Source organism: Coregonus lavaretus (assembly GCF_964263955.1).
Source record: "Coregonus lavaretus genome assembly, chromosome: 9".
Lineage (NCBI taxonomy): Eukaryota > Metazoa > Chordata > Actinopteri > Salmoniformes > Salmonidae > Coregonus > Coregonus lavaretus.
The window spans coordinates 16,483,408-16,497,837 of NC_139996.1; the positions used below are offsets into that span (position 1 = coordinate 16,483,408).

A 14,430-nucleotide genomic window follows, 5' to 3' on the forward strand; every position below is an offset into this window, starting at 1 on the left:
TTGGAGTTAGGTTAGGGTTAGGGGAAGGGTTAGCTAACATGCTAAGTAGTTGCAAAGTAGCTAAAAAGTAGGAAGTAGTTGAAAAGTTGCTAATTAGCTAAAATTGTCCGTGACGGGACTCACAACCTTTGGGTTGCTAGACATTCGTGTTATACGCCAAACCATCCACCCTGCTGTTGTTTCTGACTTAAGTAACCATCTGTGTTATGTAACCATACCAAACGTAACATATCATACAAATTTGAGTGTCACTAATTTACTTTTACTGTTACGTCTAGTCTATGAGACCAGGCTGATCTCTCTGTCCATTCTAGCCCATCATTTTTGTAATTTGTGTGGTATTAAAAAAGATTCTGCTAATATGTAAAATGATATATAATTGCATGAAATGTTTATAAAAGGCAATTTTTTCTCTGACCTGCAAATACGATGATAGGTTCATGCATTGCCGCAGGAAGATGTTTGGGTGTGGGGGTGCTGCGATTATTTTTTATTTTTTATTTTTTTATTCTGATTTTCCAGGGTGTTCTGCAGCACCCTCAGCACTCCTACTTCCCACGGCTATGGATTCATGCAATGGTTTTACTATAAAGGAGATCTTTCCATCTATTCTCTTGTCCACGGTGGTCTGCGAACCCACAACCTTCTGGCCCGCTATCAAAATTCCTACGTTGCCATAAAATTCTTTCAGGATGAAGAACAGTTTCTAAAACTGCATATTTAAGGCTCTGGTCTGTCCAAAATGTGAGGGTAAACGGTAGACAATATTCTCTGCTGTCCACTTAGTTTTAATTATTATTTTGGGTATAGGGGAGGATCACTTTTTTTTTTTCAAGTGTTCAGGGAGGGTTTAGGTCAAATCTATTTTGCTAAAGGGATGGCCATCCATTTTCATTAAAGAGATGTCAGATTTTCTCCATGTAACCCTTGTTATAAATAACGTTCACTGCCTAAGGGTGGATACGGTACATTAGTCAGAATGATTCTTGCACAGTAGGGGTTTCCCACTGCTGTGTCTTTAACCACTCAATGCTTTTTCAGAAAAAACATTTACTGTAGATCCAAACTTCAATGAAAATCAAGAAAGACCTTTCATGATTCCTGCATAGCAAAATGCAGTTTTATCATCACGTCAATTGATCGTCTAACAACCTTTAACCCAATTCTATAATAACAACATAATGTAGACTACATTACAGATGCTCCGCTGTCTGGGCATCATGTGCCTTTGAGTAAAAGTGTTTGGCTTGACTGATGCATGTCTCCATCACAGAGTGAAGTCTTGTGAGTGACACTAGTAGGGACTGATAGGGTCACGTGACAGTAATGTCAACACACACACACACACACACACACGAGGGGAACTCATGACATACTTCGGCGGCCCAGTGGATACTAGCCTTCATGTGATATCAATTTCCTGGGCCAATTGATTCCAGATTTACATTTTTACATTTTAGTCATTTAGCAGACGCTCTTATCCAGAGCGACTTACAGTTAGTGAGTGCATACATTATTTTTTTCATACTGGCCCCCCGTGGGAATCAAACCCACAACCCTGGCGTTGCAAGCACCATGCTCTACCATCTGAGCTACACGGGGCCATATCCCCTCTGACCAGCTCAACATTGAGTTGATTTCAATCCGGCCATTACAGTGTGACCACAAAATTGCATGCTAATGACCAGGGTTTGCTCATGTGCCGTCATATGTTTAATAGTCCCTCCCCCAGCCAGCAGCAAACCACCCTGCATCCCACTGCTGGCTAAGCAGGTTTGGTTCTGGACGGGACACCAGATGCTACTGGAAGTGGTGTTGGAGTGCCAGTAGGAGGCACTCTTTCCTCTGGTCAAACAAAAAATACATATATCCCAATGCCCCAGAGACATTGTCCTGTGTAGGGTGCTGTTTTTCGGATGGGATGTTAAACGGGTGTCCTGACTCTCTGTGGTCACTAGAAGATCCCATGGCACTTTTCGCAGGGGTGTTAACCCCTGTGTCCTGGCTAAATTCCCAATCTGGCCCTCATACCATCATGGCCACTTAATCATCCCCAGCTTCCAATTGGCTCATTCATCCCTCCTCTCCCCTTTAACTATTCCCCAGGTCGTTGCTGAGAATGTGTTCTCAACTTACCTGGTAAAATAAGGGTTAACCCATAACAGTCTAAACTGGTGAGTGGTTATACCAAGCTATATGGAATTGTTTAAGAACGTCATACGAAGGATCATTTAGCTATCTGATTTTAAATGTAACTTTTTTTATATTTATTTGTACATTTATTTAACCCCTTATTTTTGGCACTAAATACTCTCTATATACACTTCCATAAATGTTTTCAACTGGTACCAGGGGACCTTAAGACGAGTCTTGTGAGGCCTATGGGCATCCCAGAGCAAAACAACATGTACATGTTCTTGAGAGTCTCACCTTTCCACAGAGGTGTCATGTTAGTGTGTAGCCTAAACTGTTCAGACGCTACATACAGAAGTTGGCAGATCGGCTGTACCGACTTCAGACGAGTCCCAAGACGTTTGTGGGGGTCACATCAGCGGATGAGGTGGATTGAGATATATCTATATCTGACAGATTTTTATGGGGATTTTTTTATTATGTTAATTCGATTTTTGTGGGGGCGTGGACATCGACTTTAGGGGGTTAAATGAATACCTTTAAAAATCCTTAAAGTAGCAATCAGCAGTTGAAACCGGTGCCCCCGCATATTGACTCGGTACTGGTTCCCCCTGTATATAGCCTCGCTATTTTTATTTTTACTGCTGCTCTTTAATTATTTGTTACTTTTATTCCTTATTATTTAATTTTTAATTTTTTTGTGATTTCTTTTGGTATTCTTTCTTAAAACTGCATTGTTGGTGAAGGGCTTGTAAGTAAGCATTTCACTATAAGGTCTACACCTGTTGTATTCGGCGCATGTGACAAATACAATTTGATTTGATTTGATTTGAAATGGAAATAAGAACAAAACATTCTCCCCGCCCCTCTTTCGATAAAAAGCTGAGGGATGGGGCTGGAGAAATGTAACGACTCTTAAATTCATAGACCGAGCGATGGATCCAAGGACCGACCATCCATGATATCAAAATTATAGTTTTAACCATGTTTTGAGGTTATATAGTGTTTGTTTACATTTACTTTGTTTACAAACATTAGAGTAAAACAAGCTTATATTTTGGGTTCTGATAGGGTATGACAGTTGAACTAAGCTCATGAGGCATTTATAAGTTATATTCTTCAAGAATTAATGGGTACATGTCATACATTTCAAAGAGGTTGAAACACATACAGTATTTTTCTCTGGTAGACGGTACTGGCTTCACGGTTATACAGTAGAGAGTGTTTATGATTCCAATGTCTCAATGTGTTATTGTTTCAAATAGTTTAACATTGTGCTTTGGCAACACAATTATTTTTTGTCATGCCAATAAAAGAAAGAGAGAGAAAGAAAGGTAGAGGTAGTGCTCCACGGTCGCGAGGGCCTGATCAGCTGCTTGCCTTGCTGTTGTAATTGGGTTCACATGAGCAGCTGGTGGTGGGACTCATTTCAGTTACAATCAGCAACAGCAGTAGTCTCGTGTTTCAACTCTCTCTTTACTTCTCTCTCTCCATCCCTCCTTCCCCTATCACTCCCTCACTTTATCTTGCTCTCTCTCTCTCTCTCTCTCTCTCTCTCGCCCCCTCCCCGCATACTCTCTCTCTTTTTTCCTCTCTCTCCTGTATTCTCTCTCCTCTTTGCTTGTTGACATTGTTGAGATTATTCACTCATAACTCAGAGGACCCAACATCCTAGCTGAGTCCAGACTGGAGCCATGGCTCCAGAGAAGGAAAGCAATGGTCTCGAAAACTACGCATTTGCTGTAAGTATGAACACATTTATTCCAGTGCTGGAGGATTATGTTGACATTTGCTGCAGTGACTTGGAGTAAAGATTATGTTCATATTAAACCTAAATAAAAGTTACTGGCTGTAAAGCATAAACACTGTAACATTTAGATATGTTTATTTACACAATATTCAACAATTATAGTTTTCGTAGTATGGGAGATGAACATGTGCGAGTGCCACCTATTACAGGTACAAGTTTTGAGGGAACACATGTAATGCACATTCTGCACATAGATTAATGTGTAAACTCAAACAAAGAAAGAAATTCCCAGTGATTTTCAGCCTGGGTGATATATTGACCTCTTCCTCTTAACTAATTACCATATCATAACACATGTGGTACTCTCCAGATTGCAATGCACTATCATACTGTAACTGGCTACAATAGTAAGTTAATCATTTCCAAGAAGTCAGAGTGAATTCCTTTGAATGGGTCTTGTTTATATGAACGCTATTTCAACCCAACAGTCACATGAATACCTTGAAATAAGAGGATTTGTGCTCTAGTATGGGTTTGGTGGAGCAGAATGAAGCTGCTCATTCTTAGTAGGCTGAGAAGTGTTGTTCCACTGGGATGATCACCTGACCCTCAATCAGTCCCTCATGCATAACTTGGCTCTCTGGTGCAAATCATTGACTGCAAAATTACAGGAAACAGTAAGGGGCAAGAAGAAACTTGAAGGATACTAGGTTTCTATGTGAGTTGTTGGAAATGTTGATTTGTTGACAAACATATTTCTGATAAAATTGATTTTGTCCATGATAGCCCTGAAGATCGTGTGTTGCTAATGCGGTAACACTTCATTTAGGTACACATATTAGCCACTCATTTGTAATTTATAAGTGTGTATATAAGTAGCTAATAAGGCCTTTATTATCTGCAGAAATATTGTCCAGAAATGACCTCATTGTACAGAAAGTGGCACACCTCCCCAACCCCATGATCAAAAGTATACGTTTGCCTGAAATAAAGGATTTGTATAGTTTAATGAGATAAGACATTTATTCATATTATATCATATACTGTATGCTATACAGCCAACATTCAAGTCAAATATGACATGAACAATTAGCAACTAAACCTCGATAGTGTAAGAATGACCACAATGTATTAGCACTATTAATAGCGAGAATACAGTGTTCTCCATATGTATTTGGACAGTGAAGCTAAAACTTTTCCTTTGTATTTGAACAGCCTGTGACTCACTTAGGGGGGAGTTTGCTCTTAATGATTTTGATGCATTATGATTATGTGCTTGTACAGGAGGTGTGAACATTAAATTAACACGAGTTAAGATTATCAACACCTTAAGCAAACTTAAAACAGTCTACACACATCTCTGAGTGAATCTATTCAGCAAGCACTGATAGGCTGGCTTTGGTGCACAACTATAAGTGACATGGGTTTCCAGAATGTCTTAACAAAACACTTTCAGTAAATCATTTAAAACCCCTATGGGTGATAGTAGCTACCCCTTTCCTGCAGTAAATGACCAAATGCGCCCTCTTTGGCCTCATGGGTGGAATGTTATTAATATTTTTCATAATTTCATCATCAATAAATATTATTTAAAAAAAACAGATGAAAATGCAGTGTTTCTATGTCAAACAGTTTTGTTATATTTAAGTCTTCTGTGATGTATATAAAGTGTAATATTGGGATGAAAACTTAAAATCAAATACATTTCAACTCTATATCTGACATGGTACATGTGCCTTCTTTTTTTAAGCCCATAACCATGTGTGTGAGGTGTATACTTTTGTTTCACAGTAGATTTGTTTAAGACTACCAAGAATCACTCTGTGTGACCCTGATTTAGCCCACTGCATTAACATGTTTTAAGCCTATGTTATGAATGATATTATGCCTGTGTTATGAGTGAAATTATGCCTGTGAGTGAAATTATGCCTGTGTTATGAGTGATATTATGTCTGTGTGCCCCAATGAATGACCCTGGTCTCTGTCCTGTAGATTGATGGGCGTTTCTGTGATCTGGAGAAGGATGGCGAGGGCTCCGACCCCTCTGAGGAGGACGACAAGAACCGACTGGCTTACTGTGTCACAGACGTCCCACCCTGGTACCTATGCATCATCCTGGGCATCCAGGTAGGTCCAAGCCCTACTCTGTCTTATTGAAGGCTCACTGGTTGAGGTTGACCTGGCTGCAGCAGAGGATGGGCCTCCTCGGGATTCCATTGATTTGATTAGGCAGCGTAATCAATTGGATGAACAGTCAAATAACCTAGTTTCTCAGGATACATTTGGGCTCAAATTAAAATAAAAGTCACCAAGTCACATGAGGACCTCAAGAATACAATCTTAAAGATTCAACAGCGGGATTTTAGTTGAGGCTGATGGCAAATACTGTACCTGTACCTGTGATTTCAGCTGCTCTTCATAGCTTCAGTATCCTCGGTGGGTTTAACCCTGGCTTCAGCATCCTCGGTGGGTTTAACTCTGGCTTCAGTATCCTCAGTGGGTTTAACCCTGGCTTCAGTATCCTCGGTGGGTTCAACCCTGGCTTCAGTACCTCGGTGGGTTTAACCCTGGCTTCAGTATCCTCAGTGGGTTTAACCCTGGCTTCAGTATCCTCGGTGGGTTTAACCCTGGCTTCAGTATCCTCAGTGGGTTTAACCCTGGCTTCAGTATCCTCAGTGGGTTTAACCCTGGCTTCAGTATCCTCAGTGGGTTTAACCCTGGCTTCAGTATCCTCGGTGGGTTTAACCCTGGCTTCAGTATCCTCGGTGGGTTTAACCCTGGCTTCAGTATCCTCGGTGGGTTTAACCCTGGCTTCAGTATCCTCGGTGGGTTTAACCCTGGCTTCAGTATCCTCGGTGGGTTTAACCCTGGCTTCAGTATCCTCGGTGGGTTTAACCCTGGCTTCAGTATCCTCGGTGGGTTTAACCCTGGCTTCAGTATCCTCGGTGGGTTTAACCCTGGCTTCAGTATCCTCGGTGGGTTTAACCCTCTTCTTCCTCTCTTCCCTCCATCCCCCTCTCTCTCTCTCCTCAGCATTGCCTGACAGCGTTTGGAGGGATCATCGCCATCCCTCTGATCCTGTCTCAGGGTCTGTGTCTGCAGCACGACGGCCTGACCCAGGGTCACCTCATCAGCACCATCTTCTTTGTGTCAGGCGTGTGCACCCTGCTGCAGGTCACCTTTGGAATCAGGTGAGGAGGGGAGCTGTGGTTGGTTGGACATGGCTTTGGGCCAATCATTCATCAGCAACAACAGAGTGACTGTTGACATAAAGGGGAAGAAAATAACAAAGGGCCCAAACTTTATTTGGTCAATGAAGATTGACCTTAAAAAGATAACCTCTTGTGAAGGTGGAGCCACCCATGATATATGGAAACACCATGAAGGTGGAGGGCGAGGCTTGGCATCTCCTTGTTGTCTTGTCATGTTGGAATCAAAACAAAGTGCCATGAATTCCATGAAATCAATATACTTTAAAACTAATAAAACCAAGTCCAAACTGTGTAGAAATAATAATTGACCTACATTAATACAGTTTCTTGACTGTGTCCAGCTCACTAATAATCACCAAATTGAAAGCAAGAAAATTGCCAAAACTATGGATAGATAGCTTGACGGTGAGGTAATATTAATGTAGCGCAGCCCTCCAGACCTTGTTGAAGACCGAATGAAGCCCCCGGAGCAAAATTAGTTTGACACCCCTGAAGTAGATTCTTAAGTTTCCTTCTAAGCCTCTGCTGACCTTTGGAGTATGTTTTTCAGATCAGTGTGATGCATTTGCCTCACACAATAGGTTATTATGCAGTGGGCACTGGGGCTTTAGGTTATTAAAGCATGCGCCATTATTGTGCACTAGCTAGAGCTTAGTATGGTATGCAAGTGCACACTTTCTCTCAGAAACATCTATTTTCTGACTGAGGATGGCAAACGAGAGTTGTTGTTCTATCTATGGTGTGCTGTAAGCAAGGTGTTGTTCTATCTATGGTGTACTGTAAGGCCATGTATGGCACTTCCCAACTGCCCAGGTCCAACCAAAACCTGACCCAGAGTTTTGCATCATAACATCATAATAGGATTAGGTAGGAATTTCCATTTTATTAGGTCGATAAACTAGCTCACATTAAGTCCACATTCCTGCAGGCAAAGACCTACTGATACTTTCTTGTCTTTCTCCAAAAGCCTGGAGGTCAGCTGTGAGGAAAACAATGGATGTGTTGAACTCGCTAGTAGGGAGCAAAACTCCAGCACAACCCTGATCAGGCTATGAGATGTGACACATTTATACGTGTGTCAGTTAGAAACGTACATTTATATGTGTCAGTTAGAAACGTAGCTAATTATATTGTAATGCCATAGGAGTAAACATTTACAAACAGAAAAATGATCAGTTCACTGTATTTAATGGGTCCATTGTCATTACCGATCCATCTGTCATCAGTAGTATATTGAAAATGGGGCCTAACGTATCAGAGGATTGAGACACACACACCAGATAGTCATTATATTAACCTGTAGGAGTCTTGATTGGAAAGACATGGTTTTTACATAACCTCCTCACAAGATTTGAATCAGCCTTTCAAGGCCTAAAATTAGATCTAGAGAAACAATGTGCTGTGTGAGTCAGGCAGGCCATGCTGTTTGGACCTGGAGGCTGCGTGTTTTGGATCGGGTTAGCTAAGGACCTATACTTTGGCTTGGAGTCGATTGAGACTGTTCTCTACGGAAAGAAAGGAGGGGTTGATTCCTAAAAGGCAACCTTTGATTGGATGATGTTACAGTAGTGCTCTGCATCTCAGCTCAATACCAACTACTTATAACGACACAGGATGAGACCCAGGAGGCAGATGGTTTGAGTCTCTGATATTTATTAATAGACAAGGGGCAGGCAAGAGGCAGGTCGAGGACAGGCAGAAGTTCGTAAAGCAGGTCAGAGACAGATAGGTACAGGACGGCAGGCAGGCTCGAGGTCAGAGCAGGCAGAATGGTATGGCAGACGGGCTCAGGGTCAGGGCAGGTAGAAATGGTCGGAACCGGGAGGACTAGAAAACAGGGACTGGAAAACAGGAGCATGGAAAAAACGCTGGTAGGCTTGACGAGACTAGACGAACTGGCAACAGACAAAAAGAAAACACTGGGATAAATACACAGGGGATAATGGCGACAAATGGGAGACACCTGGTGGGGGGTGGAGACAAGCACAAGATAGGTGAAACAGATCAGGGTGTGACACTACTACTGTACAAGTCTGTTTCGGATGATACTACAAAGCAAAGGGATTTAAATTAATCCTAATTCACTGTGAAATTGATCATGGGATGAATTCCTTATGTACTAGTCTCTAGACAGAACATCTGATCTTTGCAATTTGTGATTTCAGACATCATACTTCCCCCCCCCTCTCTCTTTCGCTCTCTCTCCCTAATCTGTCTATCCCTCAGACTGCCCATTCTTCAGGGGGGTACTTTCACCTTGCTGGCTCCCTCCATGGCCATGCTGTCGATGCCAGAATGGACGTGCCCTGCCTGGACCCAGAACGCTTCCATGGTCAACACCACCTCTCCTGAGTATGTAGAGGTGTGGCAGAGCCGCATGCGAGCGGTGAGTGACACACTTACTACACACACAGAGAGACAGATAGACAGATAGAGAGAGAGAGAGAGAGAGAGAGAGAGAGAGAGAGAGAGAGAGAGAGAGAGAGAGAGAGAGAGAGAGAGAGAGAGAGGAGAGAGAGAGAGAGAGAGAGAGAGAGAGAGAGGAGAGAGAGAGAGAGAGAGAGAGAGAGAGAGAGAGAGAGAGAGAGAGAGAGAGAGAGAGAGAGAGAGAGAGAGAGAGAGAGAGAGAGAGAGAGAGAGAGAGAGAGAGAGAGAGAGAGAGAGAGAGAGAGAGAGAGAGAGAGGGGCATGGCGCTTGTAATGCCAGGGTTCGAACCACCCATACATACTGAAAAATGTATGTCCCTTTGGATAAAAACGTCTGCTAATGGCATATACACTGAGTGTACAAAACATTAGGAACAACTGCTCTTTCCATGACATAGACTGACCAGGTGAATCCTTATTGATGTCACTTGTTAAATCCACTTCAATCAGTGTAGATGAAGGGGAGGAGACAGGTTAAAGCAGGATTTTTAAGCCTTGAGACAATTGAACATGGATTGTATATGTGTGCCGTTCAGAGGCTGAGTGGGAAAAACAAAATATTTAAGTGCCTTTGAACGAGGTATGGTAGTAGGTGCCAGGCGCACCGGTTTGAGTGTCTCAAAAACTGCAACGCTGCTGGGTTTTTCATGCTCAACAGTTTCCTGTGTGTCTCAAGAATGGTCAACCACCCACAGGACATCCAGCCAATTTGACACAACTGTGGGAATCATTGGAGTTAACATGGGCCACCATCCCTGTGGAATGCTTTTGACACCTTGTAGAGTCCATGCCCCAACAAATGGAGGCTGTTCTGAGGGCAAAAGGGGGTGCAACTCAATATTAGGAAGGTGTTCCTAATGTTTTGTACACTCAGTGTATATTATAGAGAGAGAGGGAGAGTTTAGCCACGTTTGACCATTTCTATAGGATTTCCTGTATTACTTGTGGTTATTGATTGTGTGTATATGCCTATGTGATTTGTGTGTTGTTCCTCTACAGCTGCAGGGCTCCATTATGGTGGGCTCCTTGTTCCAGGTCCTGGTGGGTTTCTCTGGCCTCATCGGTCTCTTCATGCGTTTCATTGGCCCCCTCACCATCGCACCCACCATCTCTCTGATTGGCCTGTCCCTCTACGACTCAGCTGGAATGAATGCAGGGAACCACTGGGGCATCTCAACTATGTGTGTACCTCTTAGTATGGTTATTTAAGTCTGATTTATGGGTTTTACTCCAAAACCCCCACAAGCCTGTAGTCATCAACCCTTGACTTGGAGAGCCATAAGGTGTGCAGGTTTGTGTTCCTGCCCAGCATTAAAACTCCAGATTCAATGAATCGGCTGTAGTTAGGGTGGTAACAAAAGCATGCACACCCTCTAGCTGTGCCAGACCAGGTTTGGCGTAAGCTATAAATTCATGCATGTCATAGGCTACATACTGTAAGATGGTACCCATGCTAAGTGCATAACTAGAGGGTGCATTCTGCTTTGTGAACAGAGTTATTCTCTTTCCTACAGGACGACTGCTCTGATCATCCTGTTCTCCCAGTACCTCCGACACATCCCTGTACCATTCCCCACATACAGCAAGACCAAGAAACTCCACACCTCCAAGATCTACATCTTCCAGATTCTACCAGTAAGTCCATTGGAAAATTAAGACTCAAAGCTGTTCACTGTTCTCTCAAGCCCTTATATAGGGCCCAGAGTTTTCCCTGGTCAGTTTCACTGGTCTGGAATAACTCCTGGTCCTAATAATGACTGGTGTGATATATTTACATGTACTGTATGTGACGTCTTCCTCAGGTGCTCCTTGGCATCACACTGTCATGGCTGATCTGCTACATCTTCACCATCTCTGATGTCCTGCCCTCACAGCCGGAGCAGTACGGCTACCTGGCTCGCACAGACCTGAAGGGGGATGTCATAGTCCAGGCCCCCTGGTTCAGATTCCCATATCCATGTACGAGGCACAGCTGCTCAGGGGGAATCATAAGCAACAACTCCATAACCTGACAATCAGATGTTTGGAGAAGTTTTTCCTGGTCTGGTCACATGGTCAGGTCACATGGTCAGGAAAAACTCAGGGCTTATCACCTATCCTAACCCTAACCCTAACCTTTAGTACTATATGGGTAACAAATATGGATGGTTTATTGATATGCACATTATTAGAAAGACCCTAATGTATTATAAATTAACTGGACCACCTGATTCTGATTCCAAACTCAGGTCAGTGGGGCTTACCAACTGTGAGCCTGGCGGGAGTGGTAGGGATCTTGGCTGGGGTGATATCCTCCATGATAGAGTCGGTGGGGGACTACCACGCCTGTGCCAGGCTGTCAGGGGCCCCTCCTCCACCCAAGCATGCCATCAACAGGGGCATTGGCATCGAGGGGCTTGGCTGTCTGCTGGCTGGAGCCTGGGGCACGGGCAACGGAACCACCTCCTACAGTGAGAATGTGGGAGCATTGGGGATCACCAAGGTGAGATGGGCTATTTTTCAATATAGGATCTGTTTTTAGATGTTAAACTGAGCTGAATCAATATTTCTTGGAAGATGGAAGGTATAAAGCGATTGGCTGTGAACAGTCTCAACAGACAATGTTCTCTTTTCTTACAGGTTGGCAGTCGAATGGTGATCGTTGCTGGTGGCGTCTTGCTGATCATCATGGGACTGTTTGGTAAAATTGGGGCCATTTTCACCACCATCCCCACACCTGTGGTTGGAGGAATGTTCTTGGTCATGTTTGGCGTCATATCTGCAGCTGGAGTTTCAAATCTGCAGGTAAACTCCTGTGGAGACTCAAACCGCTTTGGACAGTTACCTAGGTTTATTTACACATTGTTATTGTACAATGGCCATTCTGAAGACATTTTGCATATGAATGCTTTTTCATTCAGGTCTTTACTGACTAGTAGGGTAGCAAAATTCAGGTAAAATTCTCAGGTTTTCCAGAAATCCCGGTTGAAATATTCCTGGTATCAGGAGGGAATAAGCAGGATCTCCGGGAATCCTCCAACCAGGATTTATGGAAAATATGGGAATTTTGGGAAAGTTATCGGAATTTTGCAACCCTAATGACTGGTTGATTCTGTTTCTTTGTCAACTCCTCTCTCCTTATCATTTGACAGTATGCAGACATGAACTCCTCCCGGAACATTTTTATCTTTGGATTTTCCATGTTTTCCGGGCTGGTTATTCCAAACTGGATATTCAAGAACCCAGATGCCATAGCAACAGGTATCAGAGCAGATGACGCATGAAACACTGTAAAACAAAACATTCAAACTTCTTTACAAAAAAGCTTGGGGAAAAGCTCCACAGAATATCAACATGGAGATCTAAGGTTCCTCTAGTATGTGAATTAGCCCAGTGTGATGAACTGTATTCTCTTTGTCAGGTGTGGTCGAGCTGGACCAACTGCTGCAGGTGCTTCTGACAACCAGCATGTTTGTTGGAGGCTTCTTTGGGTTCTTCCTTGACAACACCATTCCTGGTAAGCTTCCATCCAGGAAGAAGGGGGAATATCTATCCAACTGTTTCACATAGAGTAATGATTAGGTAAAGAGTAGACATATTCAATGTTAGTTAATCTCCTCCCCAGACCTCAAAAACATTATACATATTCCCTAAGATTCACAAGTCTCTGTTATAGGTGAGTTGAAGCATTCTAACGCCACTGCTTTGGGTCACACAGGAACCAAGCGGGAGCGTGGCATCATAGCCTGGAACAAGATCCACCTGAACGACTCCAGCAACACCTTGGAGAGCAGCGAGGTGTACAACCTTCCATTTGGAATCAGCTCTTGCCTCTCCTCCTACACCTGGGTTCGATATGTGCCGTTCCTCCCTCTGAATGCACCCAGCTCACAGGACAAGCCCGGGGTGGACTCTTCGGAGACCCACAAGCAGCCTGGGAAGCCAGAGCCCTCACATATCATCAGATCAGTGGCCTTATGAACACAGAGCAAGCCCAGACTCTGGCTAAAACAACAAGAAGAACAATAACAAAGGCAGCTCTCGTGACATGGACCTCCTGTCCTGCTCTGAAGACACTGTAAAAGAACACTATCCATACTTATTTAATCAAACATTTTCTACTCACTTATTGGCCAAAATCAGATCAGCAGTAACACGTGTTAACCAACAAACGCATAGCTTTTCATTGCTTTTGTTTAGGCAGTGTCGGAGGTGTAACTGCATTAGAGCGGTAATAATCCACAAGCGGCTCCTGGCGTTACCTATCACAGACGTTGCCATTGGATGCACCCAGTAGCATTAGTAGAAATCACATGCAGCCACGTTACAAGTTCAAACACTGGAATGTGTGATGTAATGTACATCTTGTTTAGCTTGATATAAATCCCTATTATGTTGTTTAATGATTTTAAACGTGTGTCATTATTTCTATATAGCCTACACTTTCTCGTTCTAAACTTTTAACATGGGTAGGATATAAGGACAGGTGTGGTTTCGTGACAATGACTACAACAGCAGCTGCTATACAATTTGACAGCTCTAATGCAGATAGACACGGCCCCAAAAAAAGCCATGAAAAGCTATGAAAAGCCATGCGTTTGTCGGCTAACGAGGGTTACCGCTGATTTTTTGCTGTGAAACATTCTTTCAAAGCTTGGAAATGTTGTACATTGTTAATAAAAATACAAAAATCGGTGGAACTTGTATTTAATGATAACACAATGTATAAGAACTGTATACGAATTTTACTAAAATTGGTGCTTTTTAAAGAAATATCTAGATTTTTTAAAATTAATGTAAACATACTGATTTCTCCGCATTTCCAAGTTGGTTCAGGGTAACACTAGTAATAAACCTTTAAAAACGTTTTAAATAAATCAAAGAAATGTATTGTAAAAAACAGCAATATGATTAAAGTATATCTCAGAA

The 14,430-nt window shown here is 42.8% G+C and overlaps 1 protein-coding gene across 1 annotated transcript; it reads left to right on the plus strand.

The window, feature by feature from the left end:
- Positions 1–3,797: 3,797 nt before the first annotated feature.
- On the plus strand, positions 3,798–13,749 carry LOC311134412 (solute carrier family 23 member 1-like). The gene is made up of 12 exons (XM_084168088.1): positions 3,798–3,875; positions 5,876–6,010; positions 6,917–7,074; positions 9,322–9,481; positions 10,522–10,703; positions 11,037–11,157; positions 11,325–11,481; positions 11,751–12,004; positions 12,142–12,306; positions 12,654–12,762; positions 12,923–13,018; positions 13,220–13,749. Exons 1-12 carry the CDS (start codon positions 3,828–3,830, stop codon positions 13,480–13,482), a joined length of 1,848 nt encoding a protein of 615 aa, XP_084024214.1. The 5' UTR covers positions 3,798–3,827; the 3' UTR covers positions 13,483–13,749.
- The last annotated feature ends 681 nt before the right edge of the window (positions 13,750–14,430 follow it).